The sequence below is a fragment of the Perca flavescens genome, chromosome 12 (assembly GCF_004354835.1).
Source record: "Perca flavescens isolate YP-PL-M2 chromosome 12, PFLA_1.0, whole genome shotgun sequence".
Classification (NCBI taxonomy): domain Eukaryota; kingdom Metazoa; phylum Chordata; class Actinopteri; order Perciformes; family Percidae; genus Perca; species Perca flavescens.
In genome coordinates, this window is record NC_041342.1 from 29,665,587 (window position 1) to 29,688,222 (window position 22,636).

General features: G+C 38.5%; 1 protein-coding gene across 1 annotated transcript in view; it reads right to left on the minus strand.

Annotated features, from left to right (window-relative positions):
- Positions 1 to 1,031: 1,031 nt before the first annotated feature.
- si:ch211-207d6.2 (sickle tail protein) overlaps positions 1,032 to 22,636 on the minus strand; it is an 88,959-nt gene continuing 67,354 nt past the window's right edge. Inside the window, exons 18-26 of the mRNA XM_028594355.1 lie at positions 21,855 to 21,956; positions 20,563 to 20,866; positions 20,362 to 20,446; positions 19,957 to 20,160; positions 18,845 to 18,940; positions 7,464 to 9,419; positions 6,229 to 6,348; positions 1,219 to 1,874; positions 1,032 to 1,113 (exon numbers count right to left, since the gene is read on the minus strand). Of these exons, the coding sequence (XP_028450156.1) occupies positions 1,032 to 1,113; positions 1,219 to 1,874; positions 6,229 to 6,348; positions 7,464 to 9,419; positions 18,845 to 18,940; positions 19,957 to 20,160; positions 20,362 to 20,446; positions 20,563 to 20,866; positions 21,855 to 21,956 (3,605 nt within the window). The remainder of the gene's footprint in view (positions 1,114 to 1,218; positions 1,875 to 6,228; positions 6,349 to 7,463; positions 9,420 to 18,844; positions 18,941 to 19,956; positions 20,161 to 20,361; positions 20,447 to 20,562; positions 20,867 to 21,854; positions 21,957 to 22,636) is intronic.

Below are 22,636 nucleotides of genomic sequence, written 5' to 3' on the forward strand. Positions count from 1 at the left end.
GTTACGTTTCACCGGCAGTCCTTTCACAAACGTGTCCGTGCTTTGCCAGCAGTGCAGCAGAAACATGCATTATTTATATAACTCTGCCCCCCCAGTTTGGGAACCACTGTCTTAATACATATTATCTTACAAAGCTGGGATGAAGGCTGGGGAGTTCTTTTTTTCCATTTTGACGGCCACGATAGAAAAACCTGTGCTGTCCTTGGTGCTGCTGGCGTACTAATACCACGGGGGGACTAGAGAGATTTTTGAGGCGGACTCAATATGAAAGCTTCGACTTTTTTGACGACATATCAGCAGATATTCATTTTTTAACATGAACACATAAACATGTTTTGATAAGGGTCGTCACTTATTTAAAGGCTCAGAGGCCCTGTACACAGTCACACAAGTTTTTTTTTTTTTGTATTTATTTTTCTTTGCTACAACTTAGCTCTCCTCTCAGGTCTGTGTCGGAGTATACAGTGTGTGTTTTGTCTTTGTTTTTGTTATTATGATTGTTACATTGGATGTTCTATTTGCTTTGTATGTGCATGCTTATGTAAAGCACTTGTAATTGCATTTGTGTATGAAGTGTGCCATATGAATGAATTGCTCTGCCTTACAGACATCTCCTTCACTCTCTCCGTTTTATAAAAAAAAACTACTTTTATACGACCTTAATATATCTTTGGTATGCCTGTGCTGCACTTTGTTATTTATCAAATGACATATGCGGCGATAAAGAAATATTTATAAGCTCAAACCGGCCAATATTCCTAACCATGCCATGTATCGGCCGGGCTCTGGGGGTGACTGTATAGACGCACGTCGTACGGCACTCGTGTGGTTTGGATTTGAAAAGGATTTCAGGCCAGACTTGTGTTTTGTCCAGGTTTTACAAGCCACGTCTTTGTCCACAACCCATCCAAAAAAGGGAAAAGGTAAACGTCACCCAATATTGCTATAGGAACAAAGTGCAATTTAGCTTCTTTCGTCATCGTGTGTAAGCTGCACTTACATCGTTTTTTTGAAAACGGTAGATGAGAACATCACGCTGCGTCCTTAGAGGCCGCCGCCGGCAGGACTTGGCCAGCGTGTCTCCCGCTGCCTTTCTTGCCGCGGCCCGGAGAGCTGGGGTTGGACGCTGACATTCGGACGCTCCCCGCCCCGTGAGGAGGAGGAGGAGGAGGGAGGGGGGAGGGGGAGGGAGGGGAGGAGGAAGAGGAGGTCGGGGACAGAGAGGAGGAGGTGGAGGACGAGGAGGGCGAGGATGAAGAGTAGGAGGATGACGTGTAGCAGCTGTGTTGGGAGGCGTGGGCGGCGCTGGAAGTGGCGGTGAGGGCGAGGTGCTGCTGGTGTTTGCTGCCGCCGCCGCCGCCGCGAGGCCCGCGCTGGGCCGGGCCGCCGCTAGCGTGGGATGGCGACGAGACGTGGCTGGATGAGGGGAGGAGACGACCCAGATTCAGAGACGGGATAAAAGACTTGTGAGGAGGAGCGGGGACAGAAAAGGAGGGCAAGGGCCGAGAGGGGGAGCGCGGCGGGGAGTCTGACGCCTTTTTCACTGCGGAGGAAGAGGAGAGGGGACACAGAGAAGCCTGATGCCTGGAAGGCTGGGCGGAGGAAGGAGAAGAGGGACGGGAGGGACACTTTGAAGGCGGAGACAGAAGAGAGTGTTTCCCAGAAGAGGGGGTGGAGGAAGCAGAGGGTGAAGAAGCAGAGGAGGAAGAGGAGGAGGAGGAGGAGAGTTCGGTGGTGTCTGAGCAGTGAGGAGTGGACAGAGAAGCAGACGGGTGTTTCCCAGAGCTATGGCACAAGGCGGGGATCTTAGAGGCACGCAAAGCAACGAGCGAATGGCTACTATCCCCGGCTGCTCTACTGCTTCTGCTGTCCGCCTGTAAACAGACATCACGGGATACGGCAAGTCAACGCCAACAACACACAGCGTACAGGAAAAAAAAGGAGAACACTCAATTTGAGCACCCACAAATGTTACTTCTATGGCTTTGGCCAGCCAATCCCTTTCTTAACGCTGGAAATGGTACAGTCCACTCATCTCACGCCACAAAGTGGCACAGAGAAAACGTCCCTACAGAGCAGATGATTCCGGTAACCTGTTGACACCATAAGATGTTGTTCTATATCTATGGTTGACACACTGACCATTAGTGCTCTGATTTAAAGGTCCCATGGCATGAAAATGTCACTTTATGAGTTTTTTTTTAACATTAATATGCGTTCCCCCAGCCTGCCTGTGGTCCCCCAGTGGCTAGAAATGGTGATAGGTGTAAACCGAGCCCTGGGTATCCTGCTCTGCCTTTGAGAAAATGAATGAAAATCTGATGAATTTGATGAAAATCTTCTCCTTATGAGGTCATAAGGAGCAAGGTTACCTCCCCTTTCTCTGCTTTGCCCGCCCAGAGAATTTGGCCCACCCATGAGAGAGAGAGAGAGAGACATCATGAGCTTTCAAACGAGCAAAGTGGCAGTTGGTCAAGGCCACACCCCCCACCCTCCATCTTGCCCCCCCTCTCTCCTCCTCAATAGCTACAGACACAGAAATAGCACATCCTAAGGAAAGCTCATTGTGGTGTCATCTGTAATTCTGCACCAAGGCTGAATTTCGGGAAAGAGACTTCAGATACAGTATTAGGGGACCACTAAGGTCTATATAAAAGAGAGACTTCAGATACAGTATTAGGGGACCACTAAGGTCTATATAAAAGAGACTTCAGATACAGTATTAGGGGACCACTAAGGTCTATATAAAAGAGACTTCAGATACAGTATTAGGGGACCACTAAGGCCTATATAAAAGAGAGACTTCAGATACAGTATTAGGGGACCACTAAGGTCTATATAAAAGAGACGTCAGATACAGTATTAGGGGACCACTAATGCCTATATAAGAGACTTCAGATACAGTATTAGGGGACCACTAAGGCCTATATAAAAGAGAGACTTCAGATACAGTATTAGGGGACCACTAAGGTCTATATAAAAGAGACTTCAGATACAGTATTAGGGGACCACTAAGGCCTATATAAAAGAGACTTCAGATACAGTATTAGGGGACCACTAAGGTCTATATAAAAGAGACTTCAGATACAGTATTAGGGGACCACTAAGGTCTATATAAAAGAGACTTCAGATACAGTATTAGGGGACCACTAAGGTCTATATAAAAGAGACTTCAGATACAGTATTAGGGGACCACTAAGGTCTATATAAAAGCATCCACAGAGCACCATGTCATGGGACCTTTAATGTCAGATTTGGGAGAGCTTGAAACTAGTTCTTGCGATGTGTCGTCAGACCTGTCTAAAGGTCAGAGTCTACAGCTGTTGGCCAATCACAGCCTGCCGTCACAGAGAGGGCTGAGATCAAAATGAATTGTACAGTGGTGGAAGAAGTATTTATATCCTTTACTTAAAGAGGCGCTATGCAGTTTTGGCAATTTCTTTGCTGTTTTGTTGCTTTTTGCTTGCAGGTTTCTCTATAGAGCTCCACCTACAGCTTTGGATTAGATATAACTGCTGACTCCTCTCTTGGTCAGTCTGCCGTTTCCTCTTTCTCTGTTCCTCCGACAATGCTTTCCTAGCTTTCTGCGTCTTTTTTGCTGGCTCAGCCATGACGATAGTGTAAAAACTCCATCGCTACCTTGTTCTTATAGCTAGCCGGTTCCTGAATGGGTGTGTATGTGTGCAGTGCCGTGAAGCAATTTGTTACATCGCGAGACCTGATATCACGCGATACTTCCTGACGCTGAAAAGTCGCAAGGGGGGTTCTTCCGCTCACAGGTGCTAGGGGGAAGCGAGACGACCACCATTCAACCCGAAAAAAAGTCATATAACCATTCCAATGACTCCGAAGCTGTTTAGTTAAGGTGAATTAAGCTAAAAAAACCTCCATAGTTCCCCTTGAACTAAAAGAAGCAATGTCACAGTTTCGGGCAGGGTCTCTATATGTTGTTGGTCGCTGGGCAGTATTTAGGCTCACAGAACCAGCCACATTTTCTCTTTTTGGCTAAATTGCATTTTTCCTTTCCATTACATATAACAATATTTTTTTGGATTAACATAATCCTGAAGAAACGTTCTTTCTTTATTCTATACTGGCCAAAGACATAGTAGTAGCACGCATGACTGACCTAATAAAGTGATACTTGCTCTTAAATTAATTACGATCAGCCTGGAAACAGTAAAGTTCATGTACAAACAAAATGTCTGTGACAGAAATAATTTCAAGCATACAATACTTTCAGAATAACTCGTTTTGTAATTACTTGTCATGAAAGACATTATGATTAAACTCTCTAAACAGTGGTTCCACAGACCACAACATACATGCAGTACTGACACGATGACATATACTTTCATGACACATAAATGTGAGGGTAATCAATGACGGAGGTTTCAACTGGATTATTAATATTTGTAAATGATGGCTTTTGTTTGCTTGTTTGAGGAACAAGAGATTTTGAGAGTTTTTGACACCCGGATATAATATTTCCACAACTCACTGCCAGATGAAGAACACAGTGAACATGCAGGTTAAATGCAGGTCAAGATTAGAGATGGCCCGATACCATTTTTTGCTTCCCGATACCGATTTCGATACCTGAACTTGCGTATCGGCCGATACCGAGTACCGATCTGATACCAGTGTGTCATATATTTTATTATGTTTTAACAACTGTATACTACTATCCCTGTATGGATGTGATATGATTTCTATCTTTGTTGTCGGTCTGGCTCAGGTTAAACTCTTTTTGAAACATGAACAAACACAGAACTTTCTTTTATTCTCCAGTTTGACAGTCAGTTATAACGGAAAAAGAACATAAATAAACTACTTTAACGTAGATTTTCTTTAGGGCTTAATTACGTGGTATCAAATCGGTACATAAACTCCAGTACTTCCCGATACCGATACCAGAGTTTAAGGCAGTATCGGAGCCGATACCGATACCGGTATCGGACCATCTCTAGTCAAGATCCACTCCCTGATCCAGAAACTCAACTGTCAACTGTGCTGAGTTTCGAAACGTAGCTAATTTTGGATATGGAGGCATTAATGGGTACTATCGCAAAATCAGGGAGTGTATCTTGAAAGAAGGGAGCCAAGGTGAAGAGGAACATGCACAGACAGATATAACTGGAAAGACCACACAAGATAAGACATATATGGACCATGGCAGAAATGAGCTCAACACATTTAAAAAACGCACTGCAAACAGTCAAATCATTAACAAGTGATTCGCTCTTTTTTCCAAGCTATTGACTAATTGTTAATATATAAAACAGACAAGTAATGGCAGACTTTTCACCCTCATCTAAGCTATTTATCTCAAATAAGATAGTAATTTACACAGATGACTTAACCCCAAATGTCTGCTTGCTGATTGCATATTTCAGGGACTAAGAGGGTAAACTCATGTCTCATGAGTCTACCCAGATTTCAATATTTATAGAACTTCATGGTAAGCAGAATCCACCCGGAGTTTCAGATGATTTCTTTAAACTGGAAACATTCATTATTGATTTTCTTTAAATAATGATAATGGGAGGGTTATGTTGACCCACTGTTAGTTATCACTAAATAGTTGAATGTACTGATACTTGACAACAAAAGGTCAAAGGTGATGACTAACCCTAACCCTGGTATGAGTAACACAAATCCAGTTGCCATTTGTTGGAGCATTACTGGGGATTTTCCACCAAAAGCAGAACGTCTGTGGACCGGCTCCGCTGTGTGTCGGCTCCGTTCTCCGCCGTCAGTCAATACCCACCAGGTCCGGATTTGTTGCGTAACGGCTGCGGCCATGACTGACAGTTGAAGTCACTAGGACCAACGAGATCTCGTGAATTCAGGTAGAACCACAAGACCAAAAACAGTTTGTTTCCATCCAGAGGAGTAGAGGGGAAACAGCTCTGTGCTGTGTCTTCAAGGTGTATAGCAGGGAAATATGATCCGCCGTGAGAACAGTGTATCAACTTCCTGTCCCGCAAAAACAGAAGCTCTGCGTATCTGCACCGGAGGGCTGCGGACCGCCGGAGCTGGGACGCAGTCGGAACGCAGCCGTTCTGCAACCGGTGGAAATACAGATGTTGACTTTAACGGAAACCTAATGACTCCGGCGCCGCCGTTCCAGAGCGGATCCGCAGACGTTCTGCAACCGGTGGAAATTGGGGTAACAGTGTTTCCCCTTCAGTCTATGCTGACTCAGGTCTCTCAGAGTTCATTTACCTGCTTGTGGGTGGCCTGCTGCTGGTCCTTAGCTGTCTTCTCTGGCGAGCCAGAGGAGGGCGAGGGGTGAGACTTGGTGTGGAGTCGCTGAGCAGAAGAGCTGGCGCTGCTGCTGGAGGTCTAGCAAAGAGATGCATAATCACAGGGTTAGTTAGTAACATGCGTCGTGACGTAACATGTGCATTACTGTACGTAGTGGGGTATATCAGACATCACTGCTGGTTGAAATGGGCAAACAGTAAGAACATTTTAAACAATATCAGACGATATTGAGCAACATTATCAAAGCTGTGATTGGATGCAAACAGACAGGAAATGTGTGCAGGGCGATGTGAAGTGAGGCAAAAGTCCATCTGCGTGAGCTGAAAATGTTTTTACTTTTGCAAAAGCAATTCATACAAAGGGAGGAAAATAACAGAGAGAAGTTATGCAAGTTTTGGGAACACAGGCAGACTCCTGGTACGTATATAGGCAGGCTGGCTGAACCTAACGTTTGTACAGTGGGACCAAATTCCATTCTCAAATTCTCTGTCCACAGGAGCAAATGCCAGGACGTGAGTTCTTACTAAAACAAAATTATTGACTGATTTGTTAACTGCATGTCAAATTAATCAGAGCACACAAGGCCTAAGTTACTATAAGACCGGTTACTAACAAGCATTTAAAAAGCTATCTTTATACGGAGTCCAACACAGTCACTCCACATTAAACATAACAGGGCTACATTCAATTCCAGCTAACCTCGCGAGGAACAACGAGGGCAAAACAGCCTCACCTAACTATTTTAACTGAATATTCTCCGTCTAGCTCAGCTGAAAACACAGAATTTGAGGCACGTTACCAGGCCGTTCACTACCGAGCCTGTTTGTAACCGGTAGGCAACCCCAACGTCATCTTCCCCTGTTTAACTAACATTATGAGATAGTGTGCAACTATCCTGCTTTTTTTTACAGACGTGAAATCACCACAGACACTTGCCTTGTTCATGGACTCAAGGCGAGTGCGCTGCTGAGAATAAATAGGAGAAATACTGGAATGCATATTTGGTGTTATTTTACGGGGGAACACTACATCAAACTGGAAATTAGATTAATGTCCCGGATCGTTCTGGCCCACTTTAACCCCTGCATAGGACACCGAACATATGTGAAGAGTCAGACAGTCAGAGCAGAGAGCCCGCCACCAGCCCAGCATCACTGAAGCAAGCGAGCTCCGCGGGCAGAGGAACGTCAGACCTGTTTCTTGGTGGAGGTTTTCCCAGTGTCGTGTGGAGGCTGTGCTTTGGCCTTCTTACTCTGAGGTGGATTTGGGCCCTTGAGGATCTGAGAGGCTGGCCTCTTGGACGGGCTTCTCTCCCTTTCTCGTTTGGCTTTGTCTTTAAGCTGAGCTCTGTCAGTGGAGTCAACGGAAGAGTCGGGGGACTGAGGAGGCGAAGACATACTGCCCACGCTGATTTCCAACTGTTTTATGGACTCTTCCAGACTGTCAATAGAGTCGAGCGTAGTTTTGCAGAGCTCCTTCCTCTGGCTACGTGACTTTGAGTGTCTGGTGTCAATGGGAGAGGAGACCTTGATGTCTCTGTCGCAGGCATTGCCTTCACCCAAGTTCAATTGTTTGGTACTGTTGGTCTCAAACCTCTTTGATTCTTTTGTCTTCTTCTTGGTCGTCTTAGCTGGCGTTCTGTCCGACGCTATCTCTTCTTCTTCCTCATAGACAACAACCTGAAGAGTCTTCTTTCCTGTTTTGGTTGTCCCTGTCCGCATGGCCTGGCTAATTGCAGCCAGTTTGTCTTTGGGAAACTTAAATTTAAATTTCCTTTTGGTCTCTGGCTTTCTAGGCAATTCTGGTTTATCCTGGTCTTGGTTTTCAGAAATTGAGCCATTATGGCCTGAAGTTCTCTGATGTTGCATATGTAGAGAATTCTGACCATTTCCTGTGAAGTCTTTAAGGTCTAAGCCCACATTTGATTGGGTGATGCACATTTTTCTTACATCCTGTTTCTCTTCATCCTGCAGTGTCTCCTTTTCCTCCACAATATTTTCTGGAAAGAGAATCCCATTAAAGTCTTCTTCACATTCAAAGATGGTAGACAGACGCTTGTAGGCTGACTGAATGTCCATAGGCTCATTCAGGAAAATGATAATAGGTTTATTATCAGAGTCATCACTGTCCTGGAAACTCCGGTTCTCATATGCCAGATAAATGGGTTCACCGGTGCCGTCCCCAGCTGCGGTCTGTACGTCAGAGGGACTCATTTCAGCTAGGTCTTCCTCTTTGGACTGTGTCCGGACTCTTGGACTCCTGGAGATTCTAAGGCTGATTTTACCAGACGGAGGTGGTGGAGGAGGAGGAGGAGGTCCCTCATTGTCCCAAATTTCAGGGCTCAGGCTACCTCCTTCTTCTGTGTATTGCGGTTGGTCCCTGGATAGCTGCACCGTTGCCTCTGGGTTCTGGGATAAAAGTTTAGGGACAGGAGAAGAAGCTACACACTCCGGGTCTGAGCTCAGAGACCTATCCTGCTCAACGTCTATCAAGCAATCCTCTGGGGTGTCTTCTTTTTGTAGAGTTACAACCACCATCAGGTTTGACTTCTTCTCAGCTGGTACCTCTTTGACAGAGTTTTCATTTGTCTGCTCAGGACTTGTGTCAGCAGCTTGAATGTTTTCTTTTTGAAGAGTAACAACTGTTGTAAACTTAACCTTCTTTTCTGCTGCAGTTGGGGAGCGCACCTGTCCAACAACCTCCTTGTTAATCTGATCAGAACTTTTCACAGTAAGATCATATTGTTTTTGTGAAGTTGTCACTGCAAGTACCTCCATCTTCTCTGCTTTCTTTTGGGTTGGTGTTGGTACTTCCTCATTCTTCTGGGCAGCCTGAACATCTTGTAAAGCGACCGGTGGGGGTACCAACGCCTTCTCTACTCTTGCACAGTTTGAGGAAGGCAATTGTTTCAGCACATTCTGCTCTGTTTCCTTCTTATTATTAGGATTGACATTGTCTTTCTTTACTCCATTGTGTCCGTCCAGTCCAACTGCTGTTATGAGTTTACGAGGGCAGCCATCTGTAATTCCCATCTGAGAAACTGATGGTGCTAACTCTGAAATCTTTAGACCTGGAGATGTCCTCACCTCTTTTTTCCATTGCTTATTTCCACCTGGCAAATCATTATAATTTGACAGTTCTGTAGTCACCTATGATTAGAAAAAGCAAGATTAAACACTTGATAACCTGGAAATTAGTAAGAAAAATATTAAATGTAGTGTTTTATATCCCAGTATTACTTAAAATACATGTCCATTGTATTATTATAGACAACTAGTGTTCATATAAGCATTCTCGTGTCTTTGTATCTATTACCTATGTAGGCAAGGGTTGTATATATGCTGTATTGTGGGAGTGTGTGCTCAGGCATAGTGTGATCGATCCCAGTTAAAAGGATATGAAAGACTTGAGAAGCCAAAAGCAGGGTGGAGAGCTGAAGTTTATTAATCCCAAAAGGCACGTATGGAGTATGTACAGTTCCTATAACCAAAGATTAAGGGAAGAAAATGCAAGAGGCACTGCCAGGGTGAAAGATGTTAAGGACAGTTTTCATCGCACTTTTCCTATTGGCAGTTTGGGCCTACCGCTGGGCTGAGGTGGGTGTGGCTTACCTGCGTCAGAGTTTACGAAAGCCAGGTGTTTTTTTTCCCTATCAAGTTGTGTTAATGGTTTGTCCCCATCTTAAATGTCACAAATGTCAAACATCCTAAACGTTAATCTGACCCATGGCTACTATGTTTTTCAAGAAGAAGAGATTACAGAAAGGTAGCACCAGTATCGACATACTATACTATGACTATTTTTTTTATACATGCTATACTATGACTTCTTTTATCACTTTTTAGACATACTATACCATGTCTTTTTTATCCATTTTTTGAAATACTATAATTACTTTTTAATGTTTTATTCAAAATGTGAAAGTTTGCATGTTCTGACTATACTATTACATTTTATCATTTTTTTCAACATACTGTACTGACTTTTTTATCACTTTTTTTCAACATAGTACTATGATGTTTTAATCACTTTATCGTCATACTATCCTATTACTTTTTTAAATTACTTTTTTCGACAAGCTATACTATGACTTTTTTCGACATTCTATGAATTGTATGACTTTTTTCGACATACTATACTATGAATTTTTTATCCCTTTTTTCGGCGTACTATACCAATACTTTTTTATCACTTTTTTTTTTACATACTAACTGACTTTTTTATCACTATTTCGACATACTATACTATGACTTTTTTCAACATACTATACCATGACTATTTAATTACTTTTTTCGACATACTATACTATGACTTTTTTCGACATACTATACTATGACTTTTTCAATGTTTTCGTCATACTATACTATAACTTTTTTCGACATATTATGCTATGAATTTTTTATCCCTTTTTTCGACATACTATACTATGACTTTTTTAAATAATGTTTTCAACATACTATACAATGACCTTTTTGACACACAATACTATGAGTTTTTTATAATTTTTTTCAACATGCTTCACAATGACTTTTTTCATCATACCATATTCATTTTCATGAAAGGCATTTCAGTTGAAGAGGAAGTTGTTCAAGTTTTACAGGAAGGTGGCTAGAAAAACTACACTAAATGACTGGGATTCAAACCTGAGCCTCCTGCATGACAGTCAGTGATATAACTCATTGAGCTATCCAGGTGTTGCAGAGTATGGGTGATTTCTTGTTAACGTGTGAAAAAGTTATTTTCTCATGCTATGACATGTTATACTATGACTTTTTTTTTCAACATTCTATACTTGAATTTTATGACTTTTTCCGACATACTATGCTATGACTTTTTTCATAAATCTTTTCAACATGCTATACTATGACTTTTTTCGACAATTTATACTATGACTATTTCGACATTGTATACTAGGACTTTTTTTTCAACATAATATACTAGGACTTTTTTGAAAAAAAATTTCAACATATTATGACCTATTTGAAATGCTATTTTATGATTTTTTCATGAAAGGCATGTTAGTTGAATAGGAAGTTGTGTCAGTTTTACAGGAAGGTGGCTAGGAAAAGTAAGTTGACTTTCCCTGACTGGGAACCGAACCTGAGCCTCCCACATGACAATCAATGATATAACTCATTGAGCTACCCAGTCATTGCATTTAGTGGGTGATTTCTTGTTCATGTGCGAAAAAGTTATTCTCTCAGAAAAACAAGCAAAAAGACGATCCTATTTCTCTGAATTAATGAGTCATTATCTTATGAGTTCCCGGAAACAGAGCTCTTCTTCTGTAATCCCCGCAAGGTTGACTGTTCAAATCTTGTAGTCTGCAACAATTCTAGTTGATGAAGAGAAAAGTGATAAGGTTGTGTACCTGTCTCTTTCCCAACCGGTTGTTTTGAAGAGATAAATGCTTTTCGACATACTATACCAGGGGTGGCGAACCTGTGGCTCTTGAGCCGTATGCAGCTCTTTGCCTGCTCCTTTGAGGCTCTTACTGTGTACTGTGTTATTGGTGGATTTTTTTTTTTTTTTACTTTTTGAAACATTTCAGATAAGTAAAAAAAAAAAAAAGCATTTGAATGCATCTGCCAATACATTTGCCAATTATTTTAAAATAAAAAATAATGCAGCAGAGTGTTTTTATGGACAGATTCTGCAACCTGAGGAAAAACAGCTTCCTGATTAACCCTTTTACTGCTGAATCAGATTGTGTGAAAGCCCCTCTAGAGACAAATGAGTGAAAGAGTCGCTTCGAGTGGCCACAACTGAGTACAACCAGACCTAAAAAGGAGTGTGGATAACAAAGACTGTCAGGTTTCACACGGTGTCAATCTAAGAACGAAAAAAAAAAACTATGAAAACTGCTATGTATTATGAATGTCATTAGATCTGGAAGTCACTGTTGCTGTTGTAATGTGGACCTGCATGTGTTGTGTGGCTTTTTGCTATGGTGCGTGTTTTTTTTGGCTCTTTATGCTGAACTGGTTGGCCACCCCTGTACTATACAATAACTTTTTTTCCAAACTTTTTTCGACATTCGATACTATGATTTTTTTTCCTGCTATTTTCGACATACTATACTATGACTTTTTTTTAATCCATTTTCAAAAAACAGAGCTCGCTTTTTGGAAATTCATAAGCTTTCTCTGTCAGGTCAGAAGACAGAAGGTTGCATGTTTGAATCTTATATGGTTCGTTAAGTTTTGAGATCCAATATACTAAGTGAAAGAGACAAATATGACGGAAACATAACCTTTTGTGTGAGGTCAGATAGCTTAGGGAAAGAAAATGATCGTAAGACAGAAGGTTGTGTGTTCAAATCTTATATGTTTCAGTAAGTTTTGAGGTCCAGTAAACTAAGTGGAAGAGAGAAATATGCCAAAAAACCTGAATATTTCTGTCAGGTCAGATAGCTTAGGGTGATAAGAGAATTATTGGTAGAAGGTTGTGTGTTCAAATCTTACAGGCTGTATAAGTTTCAAGACCTACTTTACAGGAATAGAAAATTCTAATTGATGAAGAGAAAAGTTATAAGGTTATGTTCCTGTCAGTCTCGTTCCCAACCAGTTGTTTTTAAGAGATAATAGCATAAGGACATTTTTCATCACTTTTTTAACATACCATACTATGACTTTTTAACACTTTTTTTGATGTACTATACTATTTTTTATCACTTTTTCTCGACATAGTATACTATGGATTTTTAAATTAATTTTTGAAATAGTATACTATGACTTTTTATCAATTTTTATGACATGCTATGCTATGACTTTTTTTGACAAGCTATACTATAAATTTTATGACTATTTTTCGACATGCTATTCTAGGACTTTTGTATCACTCTTTTTCAACATACTATAGTATGACTTTTTTCGACATGCTATACTATGAATTTTGTGACTTTTTTCAACATACTATACTATGACTATTTTTATCAATTATTTTGACATGCTATATTATGACTTTTTTTTCAACATTCTATACTATGAATTTTATGACTTTTTCTGAGATTCTATGACTTTTACATACATTTTTTCAACATATTATACTATGACTTTTTTGACAAGATATGCTATGACTATTTCGACATACTATACTATGACTTTTTTTGACAAGATATACTATGACTTTTTTCGACATACAATTCTATGACTATTTTATCAAATTTTTCTACATTCTATACTATGAATTTTATTCGACATACTATGCTAAGACTTTTTAATAATTTTTTTCAACATGCTATACTATGACTTTTTTCGACATACTATACTATGCATTTTTAATCACTTTTTCCGACACACTATACTATGACTTTTTTGACATTCTATACTATGAATTTTATAACTTTTTTCTACGTACTATGCTATGCATTTTTCCTAATTCTTTTCAACATACTATACTATGACTTTTTTCGGCATACAATTCTATGACTATTTTATCATTTTTTTCAACATACTATACTACGAATTTTTTTATCACTTTTTCTGACATACTAAACTATGACTTTTTTTCAACATAATATACTAGGATTTTTTCAACATTCTATGAACTTTTTGACATACTATATTATGAATGTTTCATGACAGGCATGATAGTTGAGGAGGAAGTTGTTTCAGTTTTACAGGAAGGGGGGTAGGATAAGTATCTTGATGTTCCCTGAGTGGGATTCAAACCTGAGCCTCCCGCATGACAGTTAACTACATAACTCATTGAGCTACCCAGTCGCTGCAAGTTGCTGGTGATTTCTTGTTTATGTGCGAAACAGTTTTTCTCTCAGAAAAACAAGCAAAAAAACAATCCTATTTTTCTGAATGAATGAGTCATTATCTTATGAGTTCCCAAAAACAGAGCTCTTCTTCTGTAATTCCGCAAACATGATCCTTCTTTCTTGTATTTACAGGAATCGGGTCAGATAGCTTAGAGTGATAAGAAAAGGATTGAAAGACACAAGGTTGAGTGTTCAGATTTCGCAGGTGGCAACAATTCGGATTGATGAAAAGAAAAGTTACATGGTTGTGTACCTGTCTCTTTCCCAACCGGTTGTTTTGAAGATATAAATGCACTTTTCGACATACTATACAATTACTTTTTTTCGACATTCTATACTATGAATTGTTTCGACATACTATACTATGATTTTTTTCGACATGCTATACTATGACTTTTTTTTAACTGACTATACTATGATTTTTGTATGCCTTTTTTATTACTTTTTTCGACATACTATACTATGACTTTTTTATGACTTTTTTTCAACATACTATACTATGATTTATATCGACATACTATAAACTTTTTTCGACATACTATACAATTACTTTTTTTGACATTCTATACTATGAATTTCATGACTTTTTTCTACGTATTATATGTTATGCATTTTTCATAATTTTTGTCAACATGCTATACTATGACTTTTTTCGACATACAATTTTATGACTATTTTATCAACTTTTTCTACATTCTATAATATGAATTTTATTCGACATACTATGCTAAGACTTTTTAATAATTTTTTTCAACATACTATACTATGAATTCTTTATCACTTTTTCCAACATACTATACTATGACTGTTTTATCACTTTTTTCAACATACTATACTATGACTTTTTATCACTTTTTTAACATGCTATACAAGGAGTTTTTTCGATATACTATACTATGACTTTTTTTAGCACTTTTTCAACATACTATAATATGACATTTTTCAACATACTATACTATGACTTTTTATCACTTTTCTCTACATACTATGACTTTTTCATCCCTCTTTTCAACATACTATAACATGACTTTTTTTCGACATACTATACTATCACTTTTTTATCACTTTTTTCAACATACTAAACTATGATTTTTTCGACATGCTATACTATGACTTTTTTCAACTGACTTATACTATGATTTTTGTGACTTTTTTTATCACTTTCTTCAACATACTATACTATGACTTTTTTCAACATACTATACTATGACTTTTTATCACTTTTTTCTACATACTATACTATGACTTTTTTATCACTTTTTTAACATGCTATACAACACGTTTTTTCGATATACTATACTATGAATTTTTAATAACTTTTTCCGACATACTATACTATCACTTTTTTCTACATACTATACTATGACTTTTTTATCCCTTCTTTCAACATACTATAATATGACTTTTTTCGACATACTATGCTATGACTTTTTTATAACTTTTTTCAACATACTATGACTTTTTTCAACTGACTATACTATGATTTTTGTGTGACTTTTTTATCACTTTTTTCAACATACTATACTATGACTTTTTTATCACTTTTTTAACATGCTATACAATTAGTTTTTTGATATACTATACTATGAATTTTTAATCACTTTTTCCGACATACTATACTATGACTTTTTTATCACTTTTTTCTACATACTATACTATGACTTTTTTATCCCTTTTTTCAACATACTATGCTATGACTTTTTTATAACTTTTTTCAACATACTATAACATGACTTTTTTTCAACATACTATACTATGACTTTTTTATCACTTTTTTCAACATACTATACTATGATTTTTTTCGACATGCTATACTATGACTTTTTTCAACTGACTATACTATTATTTTTATATGACTTTTTTTATCACTTTCTTCAACATACTATACTATGACTTTTTTCAACATACTATACTATGACTTTTTATCACTTTTTTCTACATAATAAACTATGACTTTTTTATCACTTTTTTAACATGCTATACAACAAGTTTTTTCGATATACTATACTATGAATTTTTAATCACTTTTTCCGACATACTATACTATCACTTTTTTATCACTTTTTTCTACATACTATACTATGACTTTTTTATCCCTTTTTTCAACATACTATAATATGACTTTTTTCAACATACTATAATATGACTTTTTTCAACTGACTATACTATGATTTTTGTGTGACTTTTTTTATCACTTTTTTCAACATACTATACTATGACTGTTTTATCACTTTTTCAACATACTATTCTTGTGTATGTGTATATGTGTATGTGTATATGTATGTATGTATGTATATGTGTATGTATGTATATCTGTATGTGTATGTGTAGATGTATATATGTGTGTATATGTATGTATATGTATATATGTATATATATGTATGTGTATGTGTGTATGTATGTATATATATATATATATATATATATATATCCCTTAACGCCGACTGTCGCTAATTTGCATCAAACCCCTCCATTCCGACTGCAGTGTGTATTCCCCCCAAATGTTTGTTTACATGCGATACATACCGAGGAACCTTTTGCATGCACTGGTTTCTCGTAGGACCGGTCGGAGTGGGAGATACATCCGGTTCACGGAAGCGAAATTAAACCTAACCCTACCCCTACACCTAATCTTACCCCTAAACCTAACCCTACCCCTAACCCTAAAGAAACTACTGTCAATGTTAGGGAGTAGGAGAGTGTTTTCTTTCTTGCTGTTGTCAAGATCCATGTATTTGTCATTTACAGTTTAGAAGTTCTAACAACTTTGTGACATGAATGAAATCTACTACAGTATGTGTTTTATTAATTTTACCATTTTGTAAAGAATTTTACCATAATGCCTGTTGTCGCTAATTTGCATCATACCTAAATTTATATCTATTCCATATGCTATAGACAAATTAACAATCTCAACTTAATTTAGCATCAGCTTGGAGCCAGAAACACACATAATATTTTGTTTATATAATTGTGAATAAATTCAGGCGTCAAGGGGTTAAATATTTTTTTTCTTTTTTTTTTACTTTTTACCATATTGTTTTGCTGTGTTGTATGTCCTTCTGCTTTTGTGTTGTGTCTTGTTTTGTGCTACGTTGTGTGTTGAGCTTTGTTTTGTTGTGTTCTGTTTTTGTGATGTTTTGTGCTAAGTTATGTTTGCTTGTGTTGTTTTTTGTTTCTTTGTATTTTAAAAAGCCTTTTTAACATCGAAGGCAGGGGACTACAGATGAAAAATAGCCTTTTGGCTAATTCTGGCTTTTTTAACCCATGGGAAATCATGTGTTTTATTAATTTGCGCTGTCCCCTTTTATAAATAAAATAAACTCAAACTCAAACTAAACTATGACTTTTTTATCACTTTTTTAACATGCTATACAATGAGTTTTTTCGATATAATATACTATGATATATACTATTATACTATAATAATAGTAATAATACTATAATAATAGTATACTATAATACTATAATAATATATAATGATATATATAATAATATAATATACTATAATATGACTTTTTTCGACATACTATACTATAACTTTTTTATCACTTTTTTCAACATACTATTATTTGACTTTTTTATCACTTTTTTAACAATGAGTTTTTTCAATACTATACTATGAATTTTATAGCACTTTTTTCGGCATACTTTGATTTTTATGACTTTTTTTTTAAATAAGCTATACTATGACTTTTCTTGTGAGTGACTTCTTTCTTGTGAGTGAATTCTGAGTTTGCATGTTCTTCCATACTTTTTTCAACCATCTTTACTATGACTTACTATGTTACATAATGTACATGTCTGTCTGCTGTAAAGAAATAGTGGCGCAGAGGGGCAAAACATTTGGACCTCTATCATTTCTGTCTCTTTATTTTGCATCCTTCAACCCTTTCCCACTTTTTTTTTTTTCCTAATTATACTGCTTCAGCGGCTTTCCATGCATAATCAAGTCTTATTTATGGATCCATACTTAATTTAAGCCTAAACATTTTCACATCTTTCATTCATTAGGATTGTATACTTGAAAATTATTTTCGGACTTTTTCAAAATATTGAACACAGCTGATTGAAAATTCCTAATTTGCCCACCCATTTCCCATTTTACCAACTCATCCATTACTCTTTTAGTTACTTTTTCATCCAAATGCCATATATTCTAGCATTGCTAGGGGACGCATGTCATGACAGGTGTTTTGCTCAGGACCCAGGGAAGTGCAGTGTTGACTGTGCAGTTGTTTGGATGAGCGTTTCTTGAGAAAGCTGCAAGCAGCAAAAGCACAGGCCAAGCAATCTGCTCGTTCCGAACAGACACATTTTAAACAGGAACTGTTACTGACATAAATGATGGACAGAGAGAGACAGAGAAACATAGAGTCAAGTAGTCAATGTAAATGTGTTAATCCTGAAATATTAGCTGTTGTGAGTTAGAACCAGGAACGTATTCACTGCAAACTACAAACAAGGTGAGCACACCCATTGTAGTCAGGTGAGAAACTATAACTTATTTGATTCATTATTGTTAATGTGATACTGAGGAACTAGCTAAAGATGCAATACGTTAAGTTTGGTTAGAAATGGTTAATACTAGAACACAAATCCAGATTTTTAACTCATTGTGGATTAAAACAATCTTTTTCTGGCAGAAAAATGTCTTGTGCACAATTGTAGGCTCTGATGTTGTCTTTAGTAAAAGTCTGCAGACTTTCTTAAACATGCACTCATAATTTTAGGGAGCCAAATTTTGTTGTGGATATTGAGTGGTTAATAATTAGTACTGTTAGACATTTTTTCTTTTCTTTTTACCTGAGACTCCATCCCTCTGTTCTGAAAATCAGAGGCTGGGAGTTCAGCCACACCTCTGCTCCCTACATCCCTCACAGTGCATTTCTGCTGAAACACCTGGGTGACAGGGGCAGAGGGTCCATGGTGAAGGTTAAGGTTTTGGAGGGAGAAGCACAAGGATGCAATGGATGCTAAAGACCTTTTCTCAATGCTTCAACATAGTGGTTTCCAACATACCTGATCTGATGACCCCCACAGCCCTGTCAGATTAACGCAGTACCCCTTCATAAATTCATTAAATATGTTCTGAACACAAATTATTAAATAAAAATGGCTTTTTCATTTTAAGCTAACTATTTCAACTGTTGACCCATTACTTTAAGCTAACTATTTTAACCGTGTTGTCCATTACGTTTAGCTAACTATTTCAACTTTTTAGCCATTACTTTAAGCTAACTATTTAAACTGTTTAACCATTACTTTTAGCTAACTATTTCAACCGTTTACCCATAACTTTTAGCTAACTATTTCAAATGTTTAGCCATTATTTAAGCTAACTATTTAAACTGTTTAGCCATTAATTTTAGCTAACTATTTCAACCGTTTATCCATTAATTTTAGCTATTTATGTCTACCATTTGTTCATTACTTTTAGCTAACTATCTATTTAAACATATGCGCCCGCTTGCTAACTAGTTTTCAAGCACACTTACATAACTGCAAGACGTAATGTTCAGGTGTTCACAGCAGATATATTCTTGAACTCAAATCATAATTTCCATTTTTTTATTTTTTTTTTTATTAGTTGAGCTGCTCCACAATCTTTCCACGTTCCCCCTTGGGTACAAGTACCCCTACTTAGGACTCACTGCTTTATTGTGTTCATGATACCAAATTTAACTTGAGGGTTCAGTTTGTGGGCAGATACAGTATGTTACAATGAGCAGTCTGTAAAACAGGTAATATGTAAAATATGTATTTTAACTGCATGATTTTCATCAAATCAGCAGTGAGCCATACTTGACAAAAGCCAATATGAGCCATGTGCTGCTCTCCGAGTAGGGCACCAGTAGTTTCCCTGGTTAAGTATTTGATCTCCTCAAGTTTTAAAAAACAGCAAATGAATAACATACCTGCAGCTCTTTCATGAATTTACTGTCCTCCTCCTCCTCCTCATCCTCTTCCTCGTTCTCCCTGTGTGCTAAGGCTGTAGAAAGAGTGGAGGTGGAACCAGCCAGATGTGCAGGAGCACACATCTGGGGTTTGGGTTTGACCTCTGGTGGCTGTCTTAGGGGTTTGGGCTGAGGAACCACAGGCGGCTCTTTCTCACCCTCATCCTTAAACAGATTCATGATGTAAAAACACAGCGTCAAGTCTCTGGAGGCTTTCAAGTCACACAACTTATTTCAATTCTCCTCAGATTTCAGAAGTATAGTCTTCTTAGCTATGCGCCCACACACACACACACACACACACACACACACACACACACACACACACACACACACACACACACACACACACACACACACACACACCTGGGCTCCAACCGGCTCTTTCCTGGTGGTGAAAATCACCTCTCCTGACCGTGTTGTAGTCAGACCTGAATTGACAGCATGGAACCTGGGAAGACAATGAGAAAAATAATAATAATGCATTCAAGGTGATTTACAGTTGCCTTGAAAAAGCCCGGCAGAAAGCCTGGTCTTTAGCCAAGGGATCTTTAGTCATGAACTGACCTTCGTGGAGGAGGAGGAGGAGGAGACTTGCTGGCCCTCTCTGGGCTCTGCTTCATCACCTTGTCCACACTGGTGCGGCGGGGTTTCTCCACCTGTGGCCGCCTGTTGCTGGGAGAAGCTGAGGGAGAAGCTGATGGGGAAGCTGAGGGAGAAGCTGATGGAGCAGCTGATGGAGAAGCTGAGGGAGAAGCTGATGGAGCAGCTGATGGAGAAGCTGATGGAGGAGCTAATGTAGCAGATGATGGAAAAGCTGAGGGAGGAGGCTTCACAGCGGTTGCAGGGAGCTGTGAGGCTGCTGCTGGAGCTAAACACATCCAAACATCAAGGTCAGCTGTCATTTAGTTACTTACATTTGGTAGAGAATAATTAGGATATGTGCCAAATATATATATATATATATATATATATTTTTTTTTTTTTTTTTTAAATTTTTTTTTTTTTTTTTTTTTTTTTTTTTTTAAATACCCATTTTGTGCATTTTAGGGATGGGCTATCTTGCTGAATGATTGACTAGTATCGGCTATAAAGCCAGACCCATTTCCCAGCCTCCATACGTTTTAACCCATTGTGCTCTGGGTCGATCAGTTCTAAAAAAATGGCAAGCAAGTGAACCACTTAGGCCTCCTGCACACTGCCTGCGTGGCGTGTCAGCTGCGTGGTGTATCCGTTTTTATTTCGGCTCCCATGTTAACAGGTTAGAGCTTGCACACTGCCTGCGTGACACGCACGTCTCAGGCGCGAGCCGAAAATGTGTAAATGCGAGAATATTGCACCTGTCAATACAGAAAGAAATATTCTGTAGCCTATTTTGCCGTCAATACTGCCAACGTTGTCTTTGCTGTAATCAAATCAGTATATATTTATGTTTAACATGAGGTATACTACTGCTTGAGTTCGTTTTATCAATGGGAAACATACACGTGTACAGACAAGGCTAGCAGCAGCAGCGCTGCGTCAGAAACGTTTCTGGTTTGCAAAGACATAGAAAACGCCACGCAACTGACACGCCATGGAAACGCCACGCTCACGCCAAGCAGCCAGTGTGCAGGAGGCCTTAGTGTCAAACACAGATACACAGCAGCCTACTCATGCTCATGCTGTGTGTCTCTACCAGGTGCACCACACCACTGAAGTGCTGCTGTCACAGGGAAATATAGATTTTGGATGAGGACTCTCTACAGGTAGCCACTTCATATCCAATGAGAGATTGAGAGTGTGTACAAAAATGAGTTCTGGAAATCCTTAGTGCATATGGCTGTGTTTTGTTTTCTCTGTTCAGACTGGTATCATACCTGTGTCTGGGGGTTGTAACTGGGTGGAGTCCACCTCATCCGCCAGCTGCGGAGGTGTGTCTTCCTGGGAATCAGACAGAAGAGCCTGCTGCTCCACTGAGGCTGCCGCACAAACACACACATACACAACATTTAGGTCCTATCTTAGAAAAATGGTTAACTATAACAGTTTGTCCACACCGATCACTTTTAAAGCGAACACATCTCACTCACAGAGAAAAACTATGATTATGCCTTATTGGCATACAGTTTCAATACAAGTTTATAATAAAACATATAACTTCAATAAACGTAATGCAAAATGAATAGTCTGTTCTCCATATCATTATTGTTTGCCAATTTACTGAGAGGTTGGACAAGAGTATCAACTGGGTTTTTCCTGGCTCTGAATGGGAACTAGCATGATTGGATAGGTTACCTTGTTTGGCAGAAACAAGTCTTTTTTCTCTTATTTCTGACATTTTGATTAAAAAACAATTTATATTATGCTTGAGTAAATGAAGCCCCAATTCACAAAACTGTTTAAGAAAAATAATATTCATATTTAAATAAATCATGAACCAAAAAAAAGCCTATCATCTATTTTGTTGTTGGGATTTTATGATTTTGTTGGCATGGAAACATGTACAGTGTAATAGTGGTTAATAAATCCTCCGTTCTTCCTGAACGTGACCAGGAACACTTGTATGAGCAAAGCTAACAGGAAAAAGATTCGGAAAGATTCAGGATGAGAATAAGAAAGCGTTGTTGCGTTAGGCCCAATGGGTTTTCAGCAACTTGGA